Source organism: Pipistrellus kuhlii, unplaced genomic scaffold (assembly GCF_014108245.1).
Source record: "Pipistrellus kuhlii isolate mPipKuh1 unplaced genomic scaffold, mPipKuh1.p scaffold_m20_p_8, whole genome shotgun sequence".
NCBI classification, from domain to species: domain Eukaryota; kingdom Metazoa; phylum Chordata; class Mammalia; order Chiroptera; family Vespertilionidae; genus Pipistrellus; species Pipistrellus kuhlii.
In genome coordinates this window covers 17,688,919-17,710,533 of record NW_023425584.1, presented here as the reverse complement: position 1 = coordinate 17,710,533, position 21,615 = coordinate 17,688,919, and the positions used below count along the sequence as shown (strand labels likewise).

The 21,615-nt window shown below is 53.0% G+C and overlaps 1 protein-coding gene and 1 long non-coding RNA gene across 3 annotated transcripts; one reads left to right on the top strand and one right to left on the bottom strand.

The window, feature by feature from the left end:
• Positions 1 to 572: 572 nt before the first annotated feature.
• Positions 573 to 20,838, bottom strand: SPARC (secreted protein acidic and cysteine rich). Of its 2 annotated transcripts, none has more exons than XM_036423381.2 (10): positions 20,697 to 20,838; positions 10,835 to 10,904; positions 9,384 to 9,449; positions 8,702 to 8,789; positions 7,174 to 7,295; positions 6,347 to 6,467; positions 4,302 to 4,435; positions 3,591 to 3,739; positions 2,078 to 2,226; positions 573 to 1,625 (listed from the first exon to the last, which is right to left on the bottom strand). In XM_036423381.2, exons 2-10 carry the CDS (start codon positions 10,889 to 10,891, stop codon positions 1,597 to 1,599), a joined length of 915 nt encoding a protein of 304 aa, XP_036279274.1. In that variant the 5' UTR covers positions 10,892 to 10,904; positions 20,697 to 20,838; the 3' UTR covers positions 573 to 1,596. The 2 variants fall into 2 exon arrangements, with proteins under 2 accessions (XP_036279274.1, XP_036279275.1); XM_036423382.2 differs by having other exon boundaries at positions 9,384 to 9,446.
• LOC123651769 lies at positions 5,282 to 6,461 on the top strand. The gene is made up of 2 exons (XR_006740676.1): positions 5,282 to 5,410; positions 6,323 to 6,461. It is a non-coding gene; the product is annotated as an uncharacterized LOC123651769 (long non-coding RNA).
• Positions 20,839 to 21,615: the final 777 nt, after the last annotated feature.

Below are 21,615 nucleotides of genomic sequence, written 5' to 3'. Positions count from 1 at the left end.
TTCAATGTAAATAGCCACCCATGGGTAGTTAGTAGGTCATTGTGATTCCAGAAAAATCTGTGCTCTACTATTACACTCACGGTTTCTTATATTCCTTCCTGGAACCTACCACAGCTTGTAATTTATATTTAGTTGTGCAGTTGTTTAATCTATTCCTCGATAAACTGTGTGTTTCAGATGAACAAATGCTTTGTCTGCATTGCCCATATTTGGGACCTGGTACCTAGTAGGTTCATTATAAACAGTTGTTGAATAATGGATGGATGGGTGGATGGATGGATAACTAAGTAGTGAAAGGAGATAGTTGCATAGCTTGGTGTTTCTGAAAATGAAGTGCAATAACAAAAAGGGTTAGCCCACAAGTCATAACAAAAAGACAAATTTGTGCTTATAGGAACCATACATTCCCTGTGCATAAATAAGCCTCTGGTGTGTACAGGTGTGTGTTCAAAAGCATAAGTGTGTTTGCAGAAGTTTGCATTTGTGTAGCTGTACACACAAACACCTATGTCCACGGGTCTGCATGTCAGGGTGGCGAGGTGACTGAGACACAGACACAATCACTCCGGAAGGCAGTTTCTAAGTCGTTACTTTTATTTTGGAAGATTTGTCAAACTCCCCGCATCGCGGCAAGAGTCTGCATGATTAATAAGAAGCAGCTTTTTCATGAAATGCTTGGAGGTGGAGTTCTCAGCCTGTGAGATCTGGCCATCCTATTGACCTTGAAGTTTCTCTTGGTTAGTAGATGGGAAACGGGGGAGGGGAGAAAAGGAGAAACATGCTAGGAACCAAGGGAAAGACCCCTCATCCAAAAAATGAAAAGGGATAAAAAAAAATTTTTTTTTTTTAAACTCAGAAAACAAAACCAATTCACTAACTCCACTTTTTCTATTTTCCAACTTTCTACACTTCACTCCTGATCTTGGCTTTCCTGGCTGAACAGCATCCTATGAAATGGCACCGAAATATAAGGGGAGTGGTGAGGAGCTGGGTTTGAGTGAGAGCTTACATGCTTTCAAACACAGCCCTGGGCTCTCCCTGCACAGCCCCGGGCAAGCAAGACCAGTTATCTGCTGTTCCATAGGTGGGTTTCCAGGACTTCCCCCACCCCTGGTCCTCCAGTCCCAGAAACATTCCTGCCAACGCCATGTGTCTGTTACTTCCCTTTGCCACCTTCAGGCCAGCGGGGAAGACCCCGCCCACCCCACCGGCAGCCAACACCCTGAAATAAAATTAACACAGAATCTGATTGGTGAGCATGAGTTTGAACAGAGAACTCAAGAGCAAATCTGAAGATGCAATATGTGTTGAAGGCAGATGTGAACAAAAAAAGTCCCCACCCTTTTGCCACTAAGACAACGGGCAGAGAAAAACGGGATCGTTAGTGGGTGAGCAAGAGGCAGAGTTACCGCTAAGAATGTCATGATTTGGGTTACAACTTCCATTTTTAGCACCGTTAATGTGTTCAGTTACGTCTATATTAGCACCTTGTCCCCAGGCAGAACAATAAACCATCCAAACATTTTAAACTTTGGGGGAAAAGGGGAGGGGAAGGTTAAAGAGAGAGGATCTGGTCCTGCGGGAGGAGGTGTGGACTTAGATCACCAGATCCTTGTCGATATCCTCTGTAAACAAGAAGAGAAAGCTGAGTTAGACACCAGGCCTGTGGGCACAAGGCATGTATCCCCGAGGAGTCAGGGATCCCCCATCCCCAGGACCAGGGGCCAGGTGACTTCCCAAGGTCACCCAGGAAGTCAGTGACTGAGCATGCTAGTCTCCCTGTCCCTGTTGCTTACACACATGCCACGTTATGTTTCCTCTTTCCCCTCTAGGTACCTGCCAGTTCCCCAATAAGACGAGGCAGAGTGAGCGCTAATGCTAATGCTCCAGGAAGGGAGAAAGAGACCGCCCGCCCGCCCAGTAGTCAGGAAGCACTGAGAGAGCGAGGCTCACCCCGCAGGGAGAGCAGACAGGAGTTAACTCAGCAGAGAGCAGAGCTAGGCAGAGGACAGAAACACAGATGACAGAAGCGAGAGGAGGGAGGCGGAGGCCAGCAGCCCGCTGCTCAGACACTCACTCTCCTTGATGCCGAAGCAGCGGGCCCACTCGTCCAGAGCGATGTACTTGTCGTTGTCCAGGTCACAGGTCTCGAAAAAGCGGGTGGTGCAGTGCTCCATGGGGATGAGGGGTGCACGCAGCGGGGCCAGCTCGGTGTGGGACAGGTACCTGCAGGGGGTGGGGAGGAAGGAGGTGGGAAGGGCCTTAGGCGTGAGAAAGCTACTGGTCTGCTGTGGGACTTAGAGAGTAGCACTGCCCGGCCTGAGCCTCAGTTTCCCCTCCATCAGAAGGGGAAGCATTAACCACGATGCCTGAGGGTCCTTCCAGTTTTGAGGGCTCATAACAAAGGTCTCTTGGTGCGTTTGTTTCCTAATTGGCTAAGAATGGGGGCACAGAAACTTCAGATGAAAATTTCAGCACCTCTGCTATCGGTAGATCAAAATCTGGCATGAAGCCACACCTGTTTCCTAGGGACACACATTTTTACAGCTGCAAATGCACAGAAAGGGTCTAAAAAGAGCCATCGAACTGATGACAGTGCTGACTTCCGGGGAGGAGCGTGGGAAGGGATGGGGACTGGCAGGCAGAGCCAAAGGGCCTCTAACGTTCCCCCCAGAGCTTTAGTGTGTTTATATAGGATGTAACTGTGAGAGGGAGGCCTTCTAGCTCTCACCCCTGTCCCCATCCCTCTTCCTCCCGCTCGGCCTTGACCCCAGAGCTCATGTAGGATTTCCCCTTGTCCCTCAGAGCCCTCAGCTGGTTGTCCTCAGAACACTCTTCCCAAGGGGCTGCGACGTGACTCCAGTTTTCTCTCCAGTCCCCAGACCCTCACTGCCCCACCCAACTCACGGAAGGAACCCCCTCCCCTTTGTTGTGTACAGCTCCAGGATAAGAAGAGGGAGGCTGGGCCCCTGGCCCAGGCTGGTCCGCTCTTCCAGATGTGAGTCCCTTGCAGCCCCACCCAGACACTTCCCTCCCGGCCCCTTCCCTGTGGTGGGATCCAGTCGCTCTGCCCCGAGCTCCAGATGTTCCCTTGACTTTTCCCCTCCCTCTCACAGGGAGGAACGCAGTTGGATCCCAGCCATGGGAAGAGCCTGGGAGAGAAGCAGCAGGGAGTTCCCAGAGCTCAGGACACTCCAGCCAAGGGCACAAGGGCTGGAGTCTGGCCCTCCTTTCCTGGAAGAATGGATGCCCAAGGCCAGCACTCACAGGGCTGAGGAAGGACTATCAGGCTCCGCTGTCTTCCGCCTCTCCTGGCTTAAGGAGTGTGTCTTGCTTTCTCCCCCGCTGTCCCCCTCCACCCCCTTCACTCCCCTCCCCCACCCCCCCAGTTCCGTATCCTTTCTCAGGACGCCTCTCCTTCCTTCCCCAACTTCAGGGCACACTGTGGGCTCTAGGACTGGGAGCATCAGAGGAGGCTGAGAGGGTTGTGGGCCGGACCGAGTGCACCTGCCAGCTCTGGCCCATGCCTGTGCACTCCGGGGCCAGGGCCAGGGCGGCCCGCCCTCTGTGCTCCTGGGGCCTGGCCTTACCCGTCAATGGGGTGCTGGTCCAGCTGGCCGAACTGCCAGTGCACAGGGAAGATGTACATGTTGTAGTTCTTCTCGAAGTCCCGGGCCAGCAGCTCCACGGGGTGGTCTCCAGCTTCCAGGCGCTTCTCATTCTCGTGGATCTTCTTCACCTGTGGGGGCAGAGACACTGTGAGACACTGTCCAGGCCAGGCAGGGTCCCCTCCCACCCTCACAGGAGGCCAGAGCAGGTAGAAATCGGCCAAGCCCAGGGTTCAAAAAGAGGGAAGTGGCAGTGACGGGGTATCAGCATCTCATCCACGAAGGTGGGGGCCTGGGTGATCTCCAAGGGTTCTTCACCACAGAGTCGCCGATCCAGGAGGCCCAGGCCCGGGAATCTGCATTTTGTCAATACCCCTCTGCCCCAATGCTTGATATGTCCATTAAAGTTTGAGAGCCACAGACCAGAAGGAAAAAGTACTAGGGTTGTCTGTGTCTCTTGTTGAACAGTGAGCTAAACCAAGTGAGCAGCAGGTCTCTTCATTACAGGACTTCTCAGAGCCTTTAAGGTGGGTCTGTGCACAATGAGACTCCACAGGCAGCGAGGAAAAGTCTGTGTCAGCGCCTAGGATGAAGCGCCTGTCAGAGCAGGGACCTGGTAGCCTAGCTCTGGGGCTGGGACTGTGGGTCTCAGACAGGCTGGGGCCAGCTCAGGGCCAGAAACAGACCACCTACCCGCAGCTTCTGCTTCTCGGTCAGGAGGTTGTTGTCCTCATCCCTCTCGTACAGTGTGACCAGGACATTCTTGAGCCAGTCCCGCATGCGCAGGGGGAATTCGGTCAGCTCAGAGTCCAGGCAGGGGGCGATGTCTAGGGTCCAAAATACCAGGTGGTCAGCAGAGACCCCAACTCTCCCTGCCTGGGGCCCACAGGCTGGCTGGGCCTCTCTCCCCACCTCACGCCTTCATCCTACTGCCACTTCTAAAAGTGACCCTGGCACAGTGACTCAGCCTCTCTGGGCCACAGTTTCTTTTTTCTTTTCTTTTTTAATATATTTTATTGAGAGGAAGGGAGAGGGATAGAGAGTTAGAAACATTGATGAGAGAGAAACATTGATCAGCTGCCACCTGTACCCTCACCACTAGGGATGTGCCCACAACTGAGGGCACATGCCCTTGACCAGAATCAAACCTGGGACCCTTGAGTCTGCAGGCCAATGCTCTAACCACTAAGCAAAACTGGTCAGGGCGAGGGTCACAGTTTCTTTACGCCACATGAGCAAAGATCGGGTGTGGGGAAGAACGCTCTGCAAACTGAAAAGCTCAAAGGCACGTCTGCTGCTCGGTTTTGACCTTGTCCTTGACCTGCTGAGGGTAATGGCTCACTCCAGTGGCTCCTGCACCTTTCTGAGTGTTGGGCCTAGGACCCAGGCTGGTGATGTCAACTATTGTGAGGTGTTTGAAGAGTAACATCTGTCCACAAGCTATGCTTAGCAGCGGTGGGGGGGAGTGGGGTATCAGGACTGTTTAACCACCAGAACATAAGTGATAATTATTCCATCCTGGTCTTCGGAACTTAGGACTCTCAGAATGTTGCAGCTGGAGATTTCATCAAAGTCTCCCCTCTTACGGGACTTATTAGTGGTTTGCACGGAGAGAAGGGACTTTGCTCAAGGCCACATTGTCAGAGCCTCTTCCAGCATCCAGGGCATGTGGTTGCCTGGGGCACAAGGGTCTGACTTTCCCTCATCCTTGGACCTCTGGAGAGTCCCTCGGTGGTTAGGACCACTGTCTCCTCCCCCACAGCTGGGGATGGAAGAGGAGCTCAGTGCTGGAAATACCAGGAGTTGGAGCGAGTGAGCAGCAGGCCCCAGAGGACAGCAGGAACCACGGGGTGAAAGGCTCCTTGGCACACTCCTCAGTCTCACTGCCCAAAACTCCTACCAACATTCCCCCTTGTTTCAGGCCTGTGCCTTCTCACGCCTCACGCTGGGCCCCACAACTGGAGAGGTGGACCGACCACGGGAGAGCCTGGGTTTCCCCTGCGCCTTTCTGCATTCTGCACACCTGAGGCAGGGGCGGGGCTCTCTCCAGGGCCATCTGGGGCCAGAATGTACAGATACACGGCGTGGATGTTGTCTTGGCCGGAGAGCAGATGTGGCTTTGGGGGTTTCAAATGATGGGGAAGCTGCCAACACTGAAGGAGGCACCTGAGCCAGCTGAACCTGCACCTGGCATCGCTGACAGGAAGCCAGACTACACCCTGGCACTTCTCCCCCAGACACCTGATTCCCAGGTTCCTAGAACAGGGCAGTTAATCATGTGTCTGTCGCGGGCAGATAGGAATATAATGGGATAAGAAGGCCAAGGATCTGACAATACTGAGTAACGGGGAAATTGACAGGCATACCTCTAGGTTAAAGCACTCAATATTTTAAAAGCACTTTATAGTACCAGGTGGGACCTCATCTTTGCTTTACAATGTTGAAGCAGGAAAGACTTGGGTTAGCCCTAGAGAAGAACTTCCTCATCATTGGAGAAAACACATTCTCCCTGCTCTTGTGCTTTCACAGCTGCCCAGTGGTTCCCCAGCGATGTCCTGAATGCAGAGCTGAGAGGAACCTACTCATGGACAACCATCTTACTTTATAAACGGAAACCCCGAAGCTCAGAGAGGGGAGATTTGCCTGAGATCTCACAGCACAGGGGTGGCAGTGTCAATACCAATGTCAGTTCAGTGCTCTCTCCCCCAATGGAGGCTGGAGGGCCCCAGGAGACTCACATTTGCAGGGTCCAATGTAGTCCAGGTGGAGTTTGTGGCCCTTCTTGGTGCCCTCCAGGGTGCACTTGGTGGCAAAGAAGTGGCAGGAAGAGTCGAAGGTCTTGTTGTCGTTGCTGCACACCTGGTGGCAAAACATAGAGCATCTCACTTTCATTCCCAAAGCCCTTCTCGGGTACCACCCTCCTCGCCTATCTCAGAGATGGGACACTGAAGGCCAAGCTAGGAACGCGATTAGTCCAAGGTCACACAGTGAGCTAATGGTGCGGCTGCGGCAAGAATTCAGTGGCTGAGTGGTTGAGCGTTGACCTGTGAACCTGGAGGTCACAGTTGGATTTCCCATCAGGGCATATGCCCGGGTTGTAGACTTGATCCCCAGTGTGAGGTGTGTGGGAGGCAACTAATCAATGATTCAGCATTGGTGTTTCTATCTCTCCCTGTCCCTCTCTGAAATCAGTAAAAAACATATATATATATTTGTATATATAAATTTATAATATATATTTTTATTTATTTATTTACTTATTTATTTATTTAAAGAACCCAGTCTTTGGCATCCCAGGCCAATATTCAGGCCATGCTGAGAGCCACAGTTGGTCTCTGAGCAGAGGTACAACTAAGTCAGGGCTGAGATATGAGAAAACTGGAGGGTGTGGATGGGTGAATTAAAGCTGGAGATGGCAAAAGGCAGAGTGTGCAGAAGCATTAACCCGGGAGGCTTTGGAGACTGGAGCTGCTCAGTAGAACCAGCAAGCCGACAGGTGGCTGGGCAGACCCTGTGTGTTGGGAAGGGCCCAATCCCCGGCCCCACCTCACGCCTCAGTGCTCACCTTTTCAAACTCGCCAATGGGGGCGGGGCAGCTGGTGGGGTCCTGGCACACGCACATGGGGGTGTTGCTCTCGTCCAGCTCACACACCTTGCCGTGCTTGCAGTGGTGATTCTGGCAGGGGTCTGGGAGGGCAGGGCATGCAGTCACACCACCCGGCCCGGCCCACCCTCCCCACCCCAATCCAGTCCTATCCTTGGGCAGGAGCCCTCGCCTGTGCCCCCCCACCCTGGGCTTTGGGCAGATGAGCTTCCCCTCTCTTCTGCGGAGCCCAGGGTTGGCATTTAGGGGAGCAGTTAGCTCAGTCTTGGGGTAAGAGACTCAGTCTGAGATCATGTTCAGGCACAGCTTGGGGTGCTGTAGGCTCAGTCTAGGGCCCCGGGATGCCATATGGCTCCCTTGGGGACCGGAGCAAGCAGTGTGTTCTGAGCTCTCGGGTGATCGATCAGTGAGGCATTTTTGGATTCTAGAATAGACTTTCTAGAACGATGGGAGAATGTCAACAATCATGGATCCAGGAAGCTTTGAGGCCCAACAAAAACGGCCAAAGAAGCTGCAGAGGAAAAGGGAGAAGGGCCCGAGGCTATGGGGAACAATGGAGCCGCCGAGCCTGGTAAACACCGGACGAGGTGGACGTGGAAGGGAAGGAACAGGGTTCAGTGGACGCCCCTGCGCCCAAAAAAGCTCCGTGCCCTCAGGGTGAGAGCGCGTCCAGCCTTCCCTCCTGATGCTGGACTTGGGGATTTTAGTCATTTATTAGACGCCTGCTCTGCGGGACACTGGGCCAAGTGCTCTTATGCCCATCCTCCACAGCCCCAGGCCGAGGGGCTGCCCTCTGCATCATTTCCTGTTAGGGCTGGCGGAGCCGGGCCAGGAGCTAAGCAAGCAGTCCATCCCAGGGTGCTTGCAGAGGGGCCGGCAGGTCGAAATGCACACGTGGGTGGTTTTGCCTGCCAAGTCCACGTTGGAGATGGAGATGTCAGTTTGGTGGCCTGGATCCAGCGGCCCTAGCTCTCTCTCTCTCTCTCTAACTCACTCCATGGACAGCACCAGATACGTTAGGCCAGGAATCCAGGCCTCGGGGCTGCGTGAAAATCACGTAAGCTAAGGAGTATGGAAGGTGTGCTCAGGTGTGCTCCTGTGTGGGGCTTGGGCTCAAGGAGAGGCCATCGCAGAGCTGGGGGACCAGTGACCCAGTGAGAGTGCGAACCCCCTCTGGAATCAGGGAGCAGCCGTTTCCAGCTGAGGACCTCCCTTCCTGCCGCTCCCAGCATGGACAGCCTGGCTGCACAGGCCTTTCCCGGATTCCTGAGAATATTCCCAACCTTTAAGTCAAAGCTGTTTCTCCTCCACAGCCTGCCCTGGAGGGAGGACCCACCCCCCTCCCTACACACACACACACACACACACACACACACACACACACAAACACACCCGCATTTCCCTAGAAAGGAACCTCATGTGGGCTGTCCCCGAGCCCAGGCGGCGGAGGGCAAACACTAGATGTTGCAAAACATGAGAAGAGACCTACTTTCAGCCACCACCTCCTCCTCAGCTTCCTCAGCACCTTCCTCAAATTCTCCTACTTCCACCTGGACGGGGTTGATTCCCACGGGGACCTGGTTTGGAGGGAGAAGAAGGAGATCATTGGCCCCACCCCAGACCTGGAAGAAAGCGCTGCAGGCTGGAGGGGACTTGGCGGAAGCTTTAGGTTCCCACAGGGGATGGTGAGATGACAAGCCAGAGAGCTGTGCTGGGCCCAGGTCACCAAGCACCAATGCCAGCTCCAGAATTTAGACCTAATCTCAGCGCACCCCTGTGCTGGCTGTGCCCTGGATTCTATCCAGAGGCGTCTGGGGACCACCACCAGGGGTATTAGGGCAAAAGGCAGTGCCAAGCCCTCTATCCCTGCCAGCAACACGGGCAGCTCCCCTTTTGAAGGCTGGATGTATGGGGAGACTGGGTGATCCTCTAAGAAAAATGGTCTCACAGCTTCAGAAATAAAAGCTTTCAAAATTATAGCTCCCCCTGCAGGGTTCCACTGACGTTTGGGAAGCATCCGAGAGGCTGTTGAGATTAGAGGATGTATAGGGTTTTCATCTGTGCACGTGGGGTACAAGCGCCCCGAGCCAGCAGGAGACCCGCTGAGCCAGACTGGGTTCTGGAGGGAAAGCAGGTGGAGCAGGGAGGGGCGGGAGCCACCACCCACCTACCTCGGACACCTCAGCCACTGTTTCCTCCACCACCTCTGTCTCATCAGGCAGGGCTTCCTGCTGCTGCTGGGAAGAGAAAATGGGGTTCAGAGAGGTCAAGGCCAAGGCCGGCTTCGCCTATGCACTGCTTCCAGCCTGGAGCACTGAAGCTGGGAACAGCTCATGGGAGATTTCCCAGGCTGTGACTAAGGGACTGCCTGGGTGGGATGACCTGGCAAAAGAGAAGCCAGACACAGACCCCATGGCACTCTGAGCGCCTCCTGGTTATGCCATCTATCTGAAGTCTCTGTATGGCTTTGGTTTGGAACGCATTCCCACTGCTTCAACTCCAAAAAAGTCTGCAAACCACAGGGGCAGAACAGATGGGGAAGCAGATTCGAGGGGATGGAGGGCACCGTGGGTCTGCACAGATGTCACTCTCTTCCCCACGTGTGTGATGTGATTGTGGTGATTATTAGGCAATTCCTTCTCGCCATGTCAATGAGGAGTAGGCAAAAATAAGATAACGACTTGGAGACCGCTAGCTGGCTGGGGCTGCTTCTAAAAAGAATGTTAACCTTGTGAAAATGCTTGCCAAAATCTACCCACCCAATCAGGATTGCCAGGGTCTGCCATCACTCATGGCGAGAGGATAAGAGAATCCCGGGTTGAAAGAAGCTATTCCCTCTGCCTGCCCACCTTTCTTCACCCCTCCTCTGGCCAAGGCTTCCCATGTAGCTTTGGGCAGCCACCCTGGCCCTCTGCATGGTTCTCGGAGGGACCGTGTCAGTCAAGGGACCCTGCCCGCACCCCCTTGGCCAGGACAGACCCAGGACCTGAGCTCAGCTGGACTGATGCTCCTTTTTTTTTTTTTTTTTTTTTTTTTTAATTTTTTTGGCACATTCTCTCAAAAAGTGAAAACTGTTGGAGATCTATTCAGATGGCAACCTCTCCGAGACTGTCCATTAGTTCTTACCTCCCAGTCCTGGAACTTCTTTATCTACTCCTCCCCATGGCCTTTGATGTTATAATCTACCTCTGTGTCCTCTTCCCCCCTAATTTAGTCAGATTGCAGCCTGTTGCTTGCAAACAAAGAGCTCTCAGGGATCCAGAAACTGACCCATCCCCCTCCCTGTGGCTGGACCCTCAGCACCGCTCCCCCTCAGCCAGAGCTGCTCAGGTGGCACAGTGGTCTCCACCTTTTAAAGCAGTCCTAGTCTGCTTCTGAGAAACTCTGCTAAAAAGCTCATTTCATTACACGGAAATCTCTTTTCTCCGAAATCTACACCTAGTGGCCTTCGTTGCAAGTTTTATCCTGAGCCCATTAAAAAATATTTTAAAAAAATATAAAACAAATAGCTTGAGATGAGGGAAGTCCCTGTGCCCTCTGAGCATCCAGGGCTGGCAGGTTCGATGACCCTGAGCTGGTGGCGGGAGGTGAGACCACGCAGAGATGCTCTCCGGTTACTTACAGGGGCCGCCAAGGCCCTGCCGGCCAGGCAAAGCAGAAAGAAGATCCACGCCTTCATGGTGCCGGGAACCCTGCGGGGGGAGAGAACTCAGTGAGTAGGCTCCTTCTATTGCTGAATTCCAGTGGCATACAATATAACTTACTATTATTTTTAAGTTTTTATTTATTGATTTTTAGAGAGCGGGAGAGGAACACAAGCCAACTGAGCTGCCCGGCCAGGCCTACAAGAGAATTTTAGATGGACATGTTCTATGATAGCCAAAGACGTGGAAAAAGCTGCTTCTGCTCAGTTCTCTTTCCATGCCGATTACATGGGAGCGTCTTAGTTGATGCTGAGGCACCTTTAGCACCTAACACTCATCTACCTTCCTTTTGACCAGAGAGCAGGCCCTGGCTCAGAGCCTCCACGGGAAACTATTTCCAGTTGGAATTCAACCAATTGTTTTGTCTTCCTTGTATGTATTTTTATAGCTTCCTTTTATGATGACAAAGGTATACAGACTTTTCCATTTATAGTAATGATACAAAGTCTCCCTTCTCAGTACACTTATTTGAAGTTTTTAAAAGGTGATCAGGAAGATAACTGGCCAGTTTGCCAAGTCTGGACAATGCTAAGACAGATCCTGCCCAAGGGGCCTTCAGTTCTAGAATTAGTCTCCTGTCTCCTCCTCTCCCTCTTCCTCCCACCCCCGCCCCCTTCCCCTCTACAATGGAAGAAGTTAGCAGGCCACAACCTCTTGCCAATTTGCCATTTTGAGACAATGAGGTCTACCCTGTAAGACAAAGAACAATAGTGTTGGGCCTGTGGCATGTGAGGGTGGCCACACTCTTTTCCGTTCTCCCCAGAAGGGTCAGTTTTCCTCCGGATCCTGTAGGGAGACTGTCCAAATGCGAACATGTGCTGCGTGTTCTCTTCCCCCTTCACGGCTGAAGGGTGTGCGTTGGATCTAGGAAGCTCTGGTCACTGCTAAGACCTCACCCCTTTGATGCTGAACTCTGGACTCTCGTGACTGGTAGGATCCGGAAGCAGGACCCTCTCCGGCGATTCCATGCCAACTGTGCCATCCCTAACAGAGGGTCCATGGTGAAGACATTCTGTTTCTTGTTCTCACTAAACGTGCTTCCATTTTCAAACTCTTCCTCAGACTGATCTAAATTCGACTCACCCAGGCTTCTTCTGATCACCCAGGCCTCTTCCCCCTCCTGTGGCCAAACAGAGCAAGCACAGCCCCTCGGCTCCCAAACCACTCTTAGGCAAGGGGAGTGGTTGCCCTGTCTTCCCTCTGTCGTCCCCCCCAAAACCTCCAGATCAGGCTTATCATCCCTGGTTCTTTCCAAGGCCTCTCAGCTGGCCAAGCACCTTGGAGGTGTGCAAAAACCACTCGGCTTGGAATCAAATTCCAGGGGTTCTTATTCTACCTCCATGGTGTTTTGGTGACTTGGCAAAGCCCTCCATTCTCTCTAGGCCTTGTGGCCCCCTTCCTTTAGTTGAGAGCGTTGGACTAGGTGAGCTTGGAGGTGGCAGCTAGGTCCTTACAATGCCACAGGCACACGCTGGCGTGGTACCCAGTACCAGCTCCGGCACCAGCATCTTTGCTTGGCCTCGAGGACAGTGTGTGAGTTGCAAAAGCAGGCAGGAGACAGCAGAGTCCCTAACGCTCCTTTGTTAGATTAAAATAAACACAAATCTCGCCTCCCGCTTCCTGGGGTGTGCATCAGAGAAAACTAACAAAAATGTAAAGGAATGGGCCAGGGGGCTTGGCTCTGCTTCACCGAGGCCCTGACTCCCAGGGAAGTCCCGTCTTCCCTTTCCAGGCAATTTTGGGAAGGTTCCCTCGGCACACAGTTGTAGGCTTGTTCCTCCAGGCGTAGGGGTGGAAAACCTCCCTTCTGGCCTCCCCATTTGGAAGACACAAGTCAAACACCTCCTGCATGTGGCTTCTGACAGACGGCGCTGGAGAGAAAGCGTCAATGAGGGACTTGTCTGAGGCTGTCTGAAGTTGAAGGCCAACGTGAGGCTGTGGCGAGGGCAAAGGAGGCACCGTGTCTGGGCCGCAGTGACAGAGAGGTGCGGTCCCTGGAGACAGAGCTCAGCCAGGGCTGGAACTGCAATAAGCTTGGGTTGGAGAGGCAGGAAGACTGGTCTCCAGAGTCCAGGTGCTTCGTCAGAGCGGAGGAAGCCTGCTGCCTCTCCGACCAGAGAAGGGCTGGGTTCGGGCTCGGCCACCTGTCCTGCCCCATCACCTCCTGCACTTTCCCAGTGGCACACTCACCCTCTCTGCCTCCTCCGTGCCCGGCTTCGCAGCCAGAAGAGAAAAGAATTCTAAATCCCGCTGTGCTTTATAGCAAAGGCCTCACTTACACGCTGTCCCCTCAGAGCCTCTGACACACGACAGGCAGATGGGTATGAGGGGGTCCTAGGCGCACTCCCTCGGTAGGGAGGCTGCGGTCGAGAGAGAGGAATTCATGTAACATGCAGGTCAAGGCATTGGGGGGCCTGATAGGGATGATGTTCTGAGATTGGTGTAGACGCAGGGGAGGAATTCAGAAAGTGAAAGCATTAAGAAAAGGACCCAGCCTAGCCGGAGTGGCTCAGTGGTTGAGCATCGACCTATGAACCAGGAGGTCACTGGTTCAGTCCCCAGTAGGGGTGTGCAGAAGGCAGCTGATCAATGATCCTCTCATCATTGATGTTCCTGTCTCTCCCTCTCTCTTCCTCTCTGAAATCAATAAAAACCTATTTTAAAAAAGAAAAGGACCCCAAATCTTAGAGGACGAGTTGTTTTCCAAATGTTGGGCCCCGCTTGGCACCACATCACCAGTCCCAGGTGATGGGACAGAGGGAAGGGGAGCAGCTGGGCTGTTGTTCTTGCACAGCTGCACACCTTCCCTCCCCCCCCCCCCCCCCGCCCTCCCGAGAGCCATGCAGTCCATCTCCCAGGTTCTCTCAGGCACCGCTGGCCAGCGAGGCCAGGCGCCCATCCCGCAGAGTTCATGGACAGTAACTTCAGCAAAGCCAGGACACAGGGTCCAACCCCGACATTCAGCTTCTCAGCTGTGTAGACCTCCTTTTGCGAATCCAACCTAGGCCAGGTGAAAATACAAACACCTTCCTATAAACGACCAGTATTCAATGAAAACTCCCTTCTGTGTGTCTCCTGAGTTAGTGATGATGCCTATGTTTACCTTTTCAAAAGTGTTTTCACAATCCAGCATCCCACTGGGACCACGTGGCCGGTCTTTCCACCCTATGGCACAGGTGAGGGAACTGAGGCCCCGGGAGGGGTGAGCCTGCCAAGAGCCCCAGGTAGTGAGTGGCGGGGCTGAGTGAGGCTTCACGGCCCCACTGCATCTCTGGCTGCCCTCCACCTCAGTTTCCCTTGACGGCCGCTCCCTCCCAGGTGTCCACCTGAACGGGGCCCAGCTGGGCTGTGAACTGGCCGAGGGGCAGGAGGAAAGGTGGTCCAGGCCAGAAGAGGAAGAGGAGGTGTGTTTCCCTTGGCTGAGTGGTCATCAAATGCAGACTCGGCTCTCCCCACCCCACCGCGGCCGCCACCTCCCGTTCAGTACATCAAGTCCTTTCCTTTGCCTTTATTTGCTCTGGAGATGGCTGAGAACCCTACCCTGGCTGCCAGCGGGACCCGAGACTGAGGTCACTTCTCTCTCTGAAAGGACGCTGGGGATGGAAAAGTACAGCCAGCCCCCCACTCATCCCCCTCACACATAAAGGGCTTCCTCCGGGCCTCCCTGGACGCCGAGGAGTGGCTGAACATCAGAACTGGGAGGAATCTCAGAGTCATCGAATTTTGGAGATGGAACGTCCAGGGTTCAAATCCTGGCCCTGCTACTTAGCAGTTGCATGACCTTCGAAGGGTGACCTTCACTCTCTGGGCCTCAATGCACCTCTCCATCTGTAAAACGGAAGTAACTCGCCTACCTTAGGAAACTCACGGATGATACACAGGCGGGAATCCGTAGCTTAATGTCATTTGGAAGAGCATCTTAGAACCCAAGGATCCCAGAGTCTCCATCACCCCGGAGAATCCAGGGCAGGAATCCCAGCGCTTTGTGGCCAGGGAGAAAGGCAGTCAGCGTGGAACAAAGGAGACATTGCTCCGCTGGGTCCCGGGGAAACCGGCCCCGCCTCCAGGCTGGCCTCTCAGCTGGGCCGCTGACGCAAAACGAGCATCTCGCTCCCACTGTTTGGCTTGGAAACAAGGCTTCCTAAAACACACGTTCGTGGTAAACAAGCCCAAAGAGAGGAAAACAAGTCGAGAGGCTAAAAAGGAACCCGTGGGCCAGGCCTGCCAGGGAGCTGGGACTTGCAAAGAGGGCCGGGCCACGCCGGAGAGGCGCCACGGCGGCCCGTGAGGCCACCCCGGCACTCACAGGCCGGGAGCCGCACAGCCACTGGAGTCCTGAGATCGAGCCTTGGCGATGTGGCCCAGCTCACCGTGCAAACGCCTGTCCTCTCTGGACCTCACCGACCCACCCATCTGCACAAGGAGGAGGTGGTTTAGATCCGTGGTGTTCAGAATTATGGCTGCCAGGGGGCCCTTCCTCTCAGGGACATCTCCTGCAGAAGCCCAACATATGAAACCGCTAACACCCTTCTGCATTTGTTGAAACATGTGAATGTATTGTTATCTATTCAATAAACCAGCTTGAAATTAGAACACAAAAGCCAGTAAACATGAAGAGGAGATAGGGCTGGAAGGACACATGCCTGGGTGCCTAGGAACACACTTTGAAAACCCTGGAGCAAGGTGGTCCCTACGGTTCCTGACTTCTGAGTCAACTCAGGCAGCTGGTTAGGAACATCACCTCCCCCAACTTGTCCCTCAACTTGGCTTCCACTCCTAATATTTCTTGCTGGAAGGGAAGAAGGCAGGGGAAATCTTAGGGTGTTATAGGTGCTCAAGCTTAGGATTAAAGAGGTTCTGAGGCAACTCAGAAATAGCCCCAGCATTATAAACTGATGAACCAAAAGATAGCTATAGAGACAGTAAAGCAACAAGCAGACTGTCAAATTACAGCGGGGAGGGGAGGGAAATCTGGGGGAGATAAGAGATCAACCAAAGGACTTGTATACATGCATATAAGTACAACCAATGGACACAAAACTCTGGGGAAGGGAGGTATGTATAGGAAGGGGGGGGGGCAATGGTAATATAATAATTTAATTTTTTTTAAAAAGGAAAAAAATTAAAAAGAAATAGCCCCGGAGTTTGGGCCTGGAAATCAGGCGTCTGCCATGCCACGTATCACTATGCCACGTTTCACAGTGGTTAGGAGCAGCCCAGGGGTGGAGCTTCAGGCTCTGCTCCTTGGCTCCCCCTAGGGGCCACTGCTGTTTCCCTGTGACCACAAATGGAGGGGATGAGAAACAACATCCAAATGTCTAGCCCTAAAGACAGCAAATACGTGGCATATGTGCCTCCACCTGCTCCTCCTGTGCATGTGGCAGACATTACTAATCAATGATACGATCTTTCCCCCTGAAGTCGAGTAGCATCTGAATCCTGAACAGTTCTTCTGACAACCACTAACCATGACTTATGAACTTCACAAGCCATGTGATGAAACCTCTTTGTCATGTTTCTGGTTTTAGAAACAGAACTCTTGAGGATCAGAGAGGGGAAATAGCTCACTCCAGGCCATTCAGCAAGCGGGTAGCTGAGCTAAACTACCAGATGTTAACCTTGTTTCGTTTTGTTTCTTTTTTCATCTGGTCAATCTGGAATCCTAACGCCACAACTAACACAAAATGGTTCAGGGGGATCTCCTGTTGATACCAAGCTTCTGAAAGAACCCAGGTCCAGAGAGAGTTTGTATCCCATCCATATTTCCCCTCCAGACATCCAGCTCTATGGCTTGAAGAGTGGGAGCAGAGTTAATTTCCTGTCTAAGACACCTCCTCCTGAGTGAAGAGGAGGCTGTTTTTCTAAATAATTGTGTCAAGTCACTGCTTGCTGACTCTGGCCCTTCTCAGCCCCGCCATCCCTGATCTCAGGACTGGGGCTGGGAGTCAGGCTCTGTGATGTAGAAAAAAAGTAACTTCATTAACCCCCCCTGGTCAGTGAAAGCTCAGCAGCTCCAGCCTCCCTCCGGCCCTCCTTTAAAGACAGAGGCTGGGGAGGGAGTCAGCAGGAAGCGAAGAGCAGCTGCCTATTAGATACATGGCCAGGCTGCCCAGTGACAAAACCATGGGGGTTGGGACAGGCCATGGCAGGCAGCAGAGGAGAGGAGATACTGCGCGTCATCCGTGGGGCTTGTTGCCTAGAGGGAGGTGTGGGGACATGATAACACACTGATCAGATGAAAAATAGAAAAAAGGCAAGGTGAACATCTGGATATTTCCAAACGTCTGGAAGGTTGGCTCAGACACTTTGCTGTGTGTCCTTGAGTGAGTTATTTCCCTTGCTGAGTCTCAATTTCTCTACCTGTGAAATATATTGTAACAGTGATCTGGTGCTGTATGTATGTATGTATGTATGTAACGTGTCTATCTTCCCATCGTGATCTATAGTTGTGTCTGACTGTGCACATCTATATGTGTGAAGTTGCCCCTGTGTGCCTGTGTGTGTGTGTCTACCTGACTCAGCGTCTCTCTGTTTCGGCCTGTCCAAGTGAGGGTAGAGTTTTCAGATGCATCAGGATATTTGCCTGGAATTTGTCTGTGAGTCAAGGTATCGGGGATTTGGTTCATGACCTCTGGGTCTGCTCATGTATTGATCGGCATTTATTTTTTAGCTGTGCCAATAGGTGCCTACTGATGAAATAATGTGTGTACTGAAAAAAAAGGAAATAATGTGTATATTCTGAATCCTCGTGGGTATATGTCTATCCGTGTTTATCTCGGCATACTTAGCTACCTATCTAAATAGCACCCAAAAACAAACATTCTCCTGTTTATGTCACATCCTCAGCTCCTGCCTTTCTCCCACCATCCTTTCCTATTTATAGCTTGTTTTCAGCAAGAAAAGCTGCTCTTGTGAAGAGCGAGCCCCAGCCATCCTATGGCTGACAAGTCTCTACAGATGGATAAAGATTTTATCAGGACTGTTATGCAACCCAAGTTGCCAGGGGCCCTCCTCGTTGTTTTCTTTTTTCAACTCGGGGAACAGGGGGTGCTCAAAATGTAGGCCAGCTCTTCCTTCCAATGAAGGCAGCATCTTGGATTTAGGTTTGCAGGACTTCAGAGCAGGATGGGCAACTAGAGACCATCTAGGCTAGATTCCCCATTTAACAGATTGAGAAACTGAGGCCAAGGGATGGGAAGGATCTTTCCCAATGTCACTCACTGTTAGGACCCACTCCTGCTGGTGCCTGGACCAACGCTCAGTCAACACTAGAGGATACAATGCTCTTGGGAAATACTCAGGAAGAGGCCCAAATCAAAATGAATCTACATACTGTGTTTTTAATATGGTTGTCTGCACTTTTAGTAAGATGATGGAGCTGCCCTCCCCCCCCCAAAATAAAAAATAAAAAAGCTGGAAACGATTTCACCAACCCTTTGGATGCCATAAATCTATCAGTTCTAAAAAGCCGTGCAGTACGTGGGAGGGCCACATTTTAGCAAGTGCTTCCCTGCGCCGTATCCCGTTTCGCCCACATAATTTCCCTGTCAGGTGGCTGTTGCTACTGCTGCTCTTTAACCAAGGAGGAAATGGGGGCTCCGAAAGAAGTCATTAGTTCCAGGTCAAATGGCATCTTCGGGGCAAGGGTGGAACTAAACTCAGGTCTTCAAGACCCTGTCTGGGAAGCTTATCACAGCCCCATAGCTGCCCTGGGGTCCTGGGAAGTCAGCAGGGCAGGGCCTGCAGCCTGCTTTTTTAGTTTTGGGGATGCAGTGGGGTGGGGGACATTCAGACTGAGCCTGATGTACTCTGGAGTGTTCCCAGCATCCCCTCCCAGCCAGCAGGCAGAAACTCTGAAAAAGGTTACCGTGGCAACCCGCATTCCTCCCACAGTGAGTCAGGCAGAGAAGAGCCTTTCAGTGGGTGGGACTTGGAGAAAGTTTCAAAAGTTGATTCCTTCTCCAGGCCCCCCCCTCCCACCCCACCCTCCCTCCCTCTGCTCCTGCTTTGTCGATGTGGCAGCTGATGGCTGAGTTAACTCTCTCTTCCCCCAGCCATTTCTATTTCAAACTGTTTCATCCTCCTGCAGATATACATTAGCTCCCAGCCCCCATCCACTCATCTCCCACACCATGCCCTCTGGCTATCTATTTTGCAGGCTGTGCATCCATCTGACAGTATTTTCAGGTTGCCAACACCCTTTTGTGCTCTATTTCTCTCTCTCTCTCTCTCTCTCTCTCTCTCTCTCTCTCTCTCTCGCTCTCGCTCTCGCTCTCGCTCTCTCGCTCGCTCTCTCGCTCTCTCTGCTCTTCACAGTGTTCTAAGGGGCTTGCAGATGCCTTGAAGTCCATTCACGGGTGACTCTGTGGATCCCCGTTTAAGAGACCTTCCTTTGAAGTCTCACAGGATGTCAGCTGTCCCATAGCCCCTCAAGGCCAACCCTTACTTTACAGACCGGACACTACATCCAGAGGCGTCCCTTACCCAAGACCACACGCAGAATGTGTGCTAATGTCTGCCATCCTGCATCCTTCCGATGTGCTTCTCACACCACCCTCAGCACCTGGGGTGTACAGACACTCAGCCCTGATTGTGGCTGCTGAAAACTTTGTCTCTTTGTGCTCCGTGGAGGATGATGTCCTTTCCGGGGGCAAATGAGCACCTCTCTGTGCGCTTCTGGGCAGACGGAGCTTTCTGGAAGACCTGCCTCACGCCATGGCCCCTTTCTCTCCAGGACTCAGGAAGCCTGCTCATCAAGTCAACCAGCCAGTGGGGCCAGCAGGGAAAAGACGGGAGGGGCATCATCTGAAGAAGACCTAACACCTACAGGCGCAGCACGGGTCCTCTGTAGGGTTTGGACTTCTCAAAACCGGGAGGTATGTGTGTGGAAAACTGCCCTGGAATCTTCTCGGTCTTGCCTTTTCCCTTTCCCCTTCTCCGCACATCCCCCCACCTCATCCCCCCTACCTCCCCACATACACACACACACACACACACACACACACACACACACACCCAGCAGCCTACCTTAGGCCCAGAGCCCTGGCTGGACCATAGCAGACGCCTAAGTCTTCAGATCTAGACTCTCTAAGCGCCACTGCTAGTGGTTGTCTGTGTTTACACCCGAGGCGGGGGGGCGGGGGGGGGGGTAGCCCAGGGTGGGAGAATGCCCAGACCAATACACAGGGCCTCTGGAGTCAGTGTGTGTGTCTGGGGGTGGGGATGTGGATAAGGGAGAATTCAAGGGAAACAGGAGCCTTCCAGAAGGTGCTAATTAAAGGTACCCCCCCCCCTCCTCCTTAGCCTTCTGGAGATCCGCTTATTGTTCAAAGTCCCTCTTAGAAAACAAAGCCCCTGACCAAGACCCGAGTCCAGGAAGTTTCTTCTGGAATGGAGAGCCAGGCAGACCCTGGCTGCCAGCAGGCCCCCTCTGCAGCTGCGACCAGATCAGATTCCCAGGGAAGGAGACGGCTACCACATTTGCAACGGGAGCAAAGGGGACAGGCAGACAGCCTCTCAAACCAGACACAGAGGGAAGACTCCCTCTCAGATACAGAGAGATTATTTTCTGCAAACCTAGAAGTTAAGCTGCGATTGCACCTGAAAAGCAACAGGCAGAGAGTCCGGAGCCCCTGCCCTCGAGGGGAGCCCAAAGGAGATGCGCGCCCCCCCCTCCCTGACCCAGATCCCCAGCACAGCTTCCCCGCCCTGTGCAGGCACTGGAGGGGTGAGCCGGGGTGTAGGATGTGGAAGGGAGAGGCAGGGCAGGGTCGTGCATACCTCAGTGGCAGGCAGGCAGCAGGCTGAGTGCGCTCCGACAGTCTGAAAGTCTGCGGGAATGTGGAGGGATTTAGAGCTGGGCAACAGGAAACCACTCAGAGCTCTGGGCTGGGGAGGTCCCTCCCCCTCCTCTGTCTCCTCCTTCCTCCGCCCCTACCCCCACCCCTAGCCAAAGCTGTCTCTGTCTTCCATTCCTCTCTTCCTCTCCTTGTGGTGGGCTGTCCTGACCAGACTTCCCAACGCTGCCGCCTGCCTCCTGGGTTCTGGGGCTGCTGCCTAAACAGACTCACCGGGTGCCAGGGCTGGAAGGGCCTTAGGAATCACCTAGAACAGCCTCCTCCTTGTTCAAAGGGGAACCGAGGCCGGGAGGGGGCAAGGGATTGCCCAAGGGCCTCCAGGGGCAGAGCCAAAGCCAAGTGTCTAGATTTTATGACAGCAATCTTCACAGGAGCCCAACACCAGGCCATGCCGAGAAGGGCAAAGCAATTGAAAGGCCTTGTGTCTGCGACAAAGGCAAGGCCAGGACTGGCCTCTGTACAGACAAGAGAAGCTGCCACTGGTGGCGTCCTCGCTGAGGATTTGGTATATGGTCTAAAAAACAACAACACTGTTAACTCTAGTTGCATCACAAATAGACACATAAGAGGTTGGCTTTCCCGCTGGGAGATCTGTGTCATCAGTATAGAACAGATAAGGTGATGGATGGTATTGATAATAACCAGAGAAGTAACCGTAGCCAAGGTTCTCTGAGGCCTGAATGATCTTCACAGCAGCTCTTTGGCCTGGATATTGTTATGATGCCCGTTTCACTAATAAGGAAACAGGCTCAAAGAGCGTAAGTCACTTGTCAAGACCACCTGGCAGGCTGGTTCCACACTCAACGTGAGTCCGACTGATGCTCCAGGAACTTCCCAGTGCT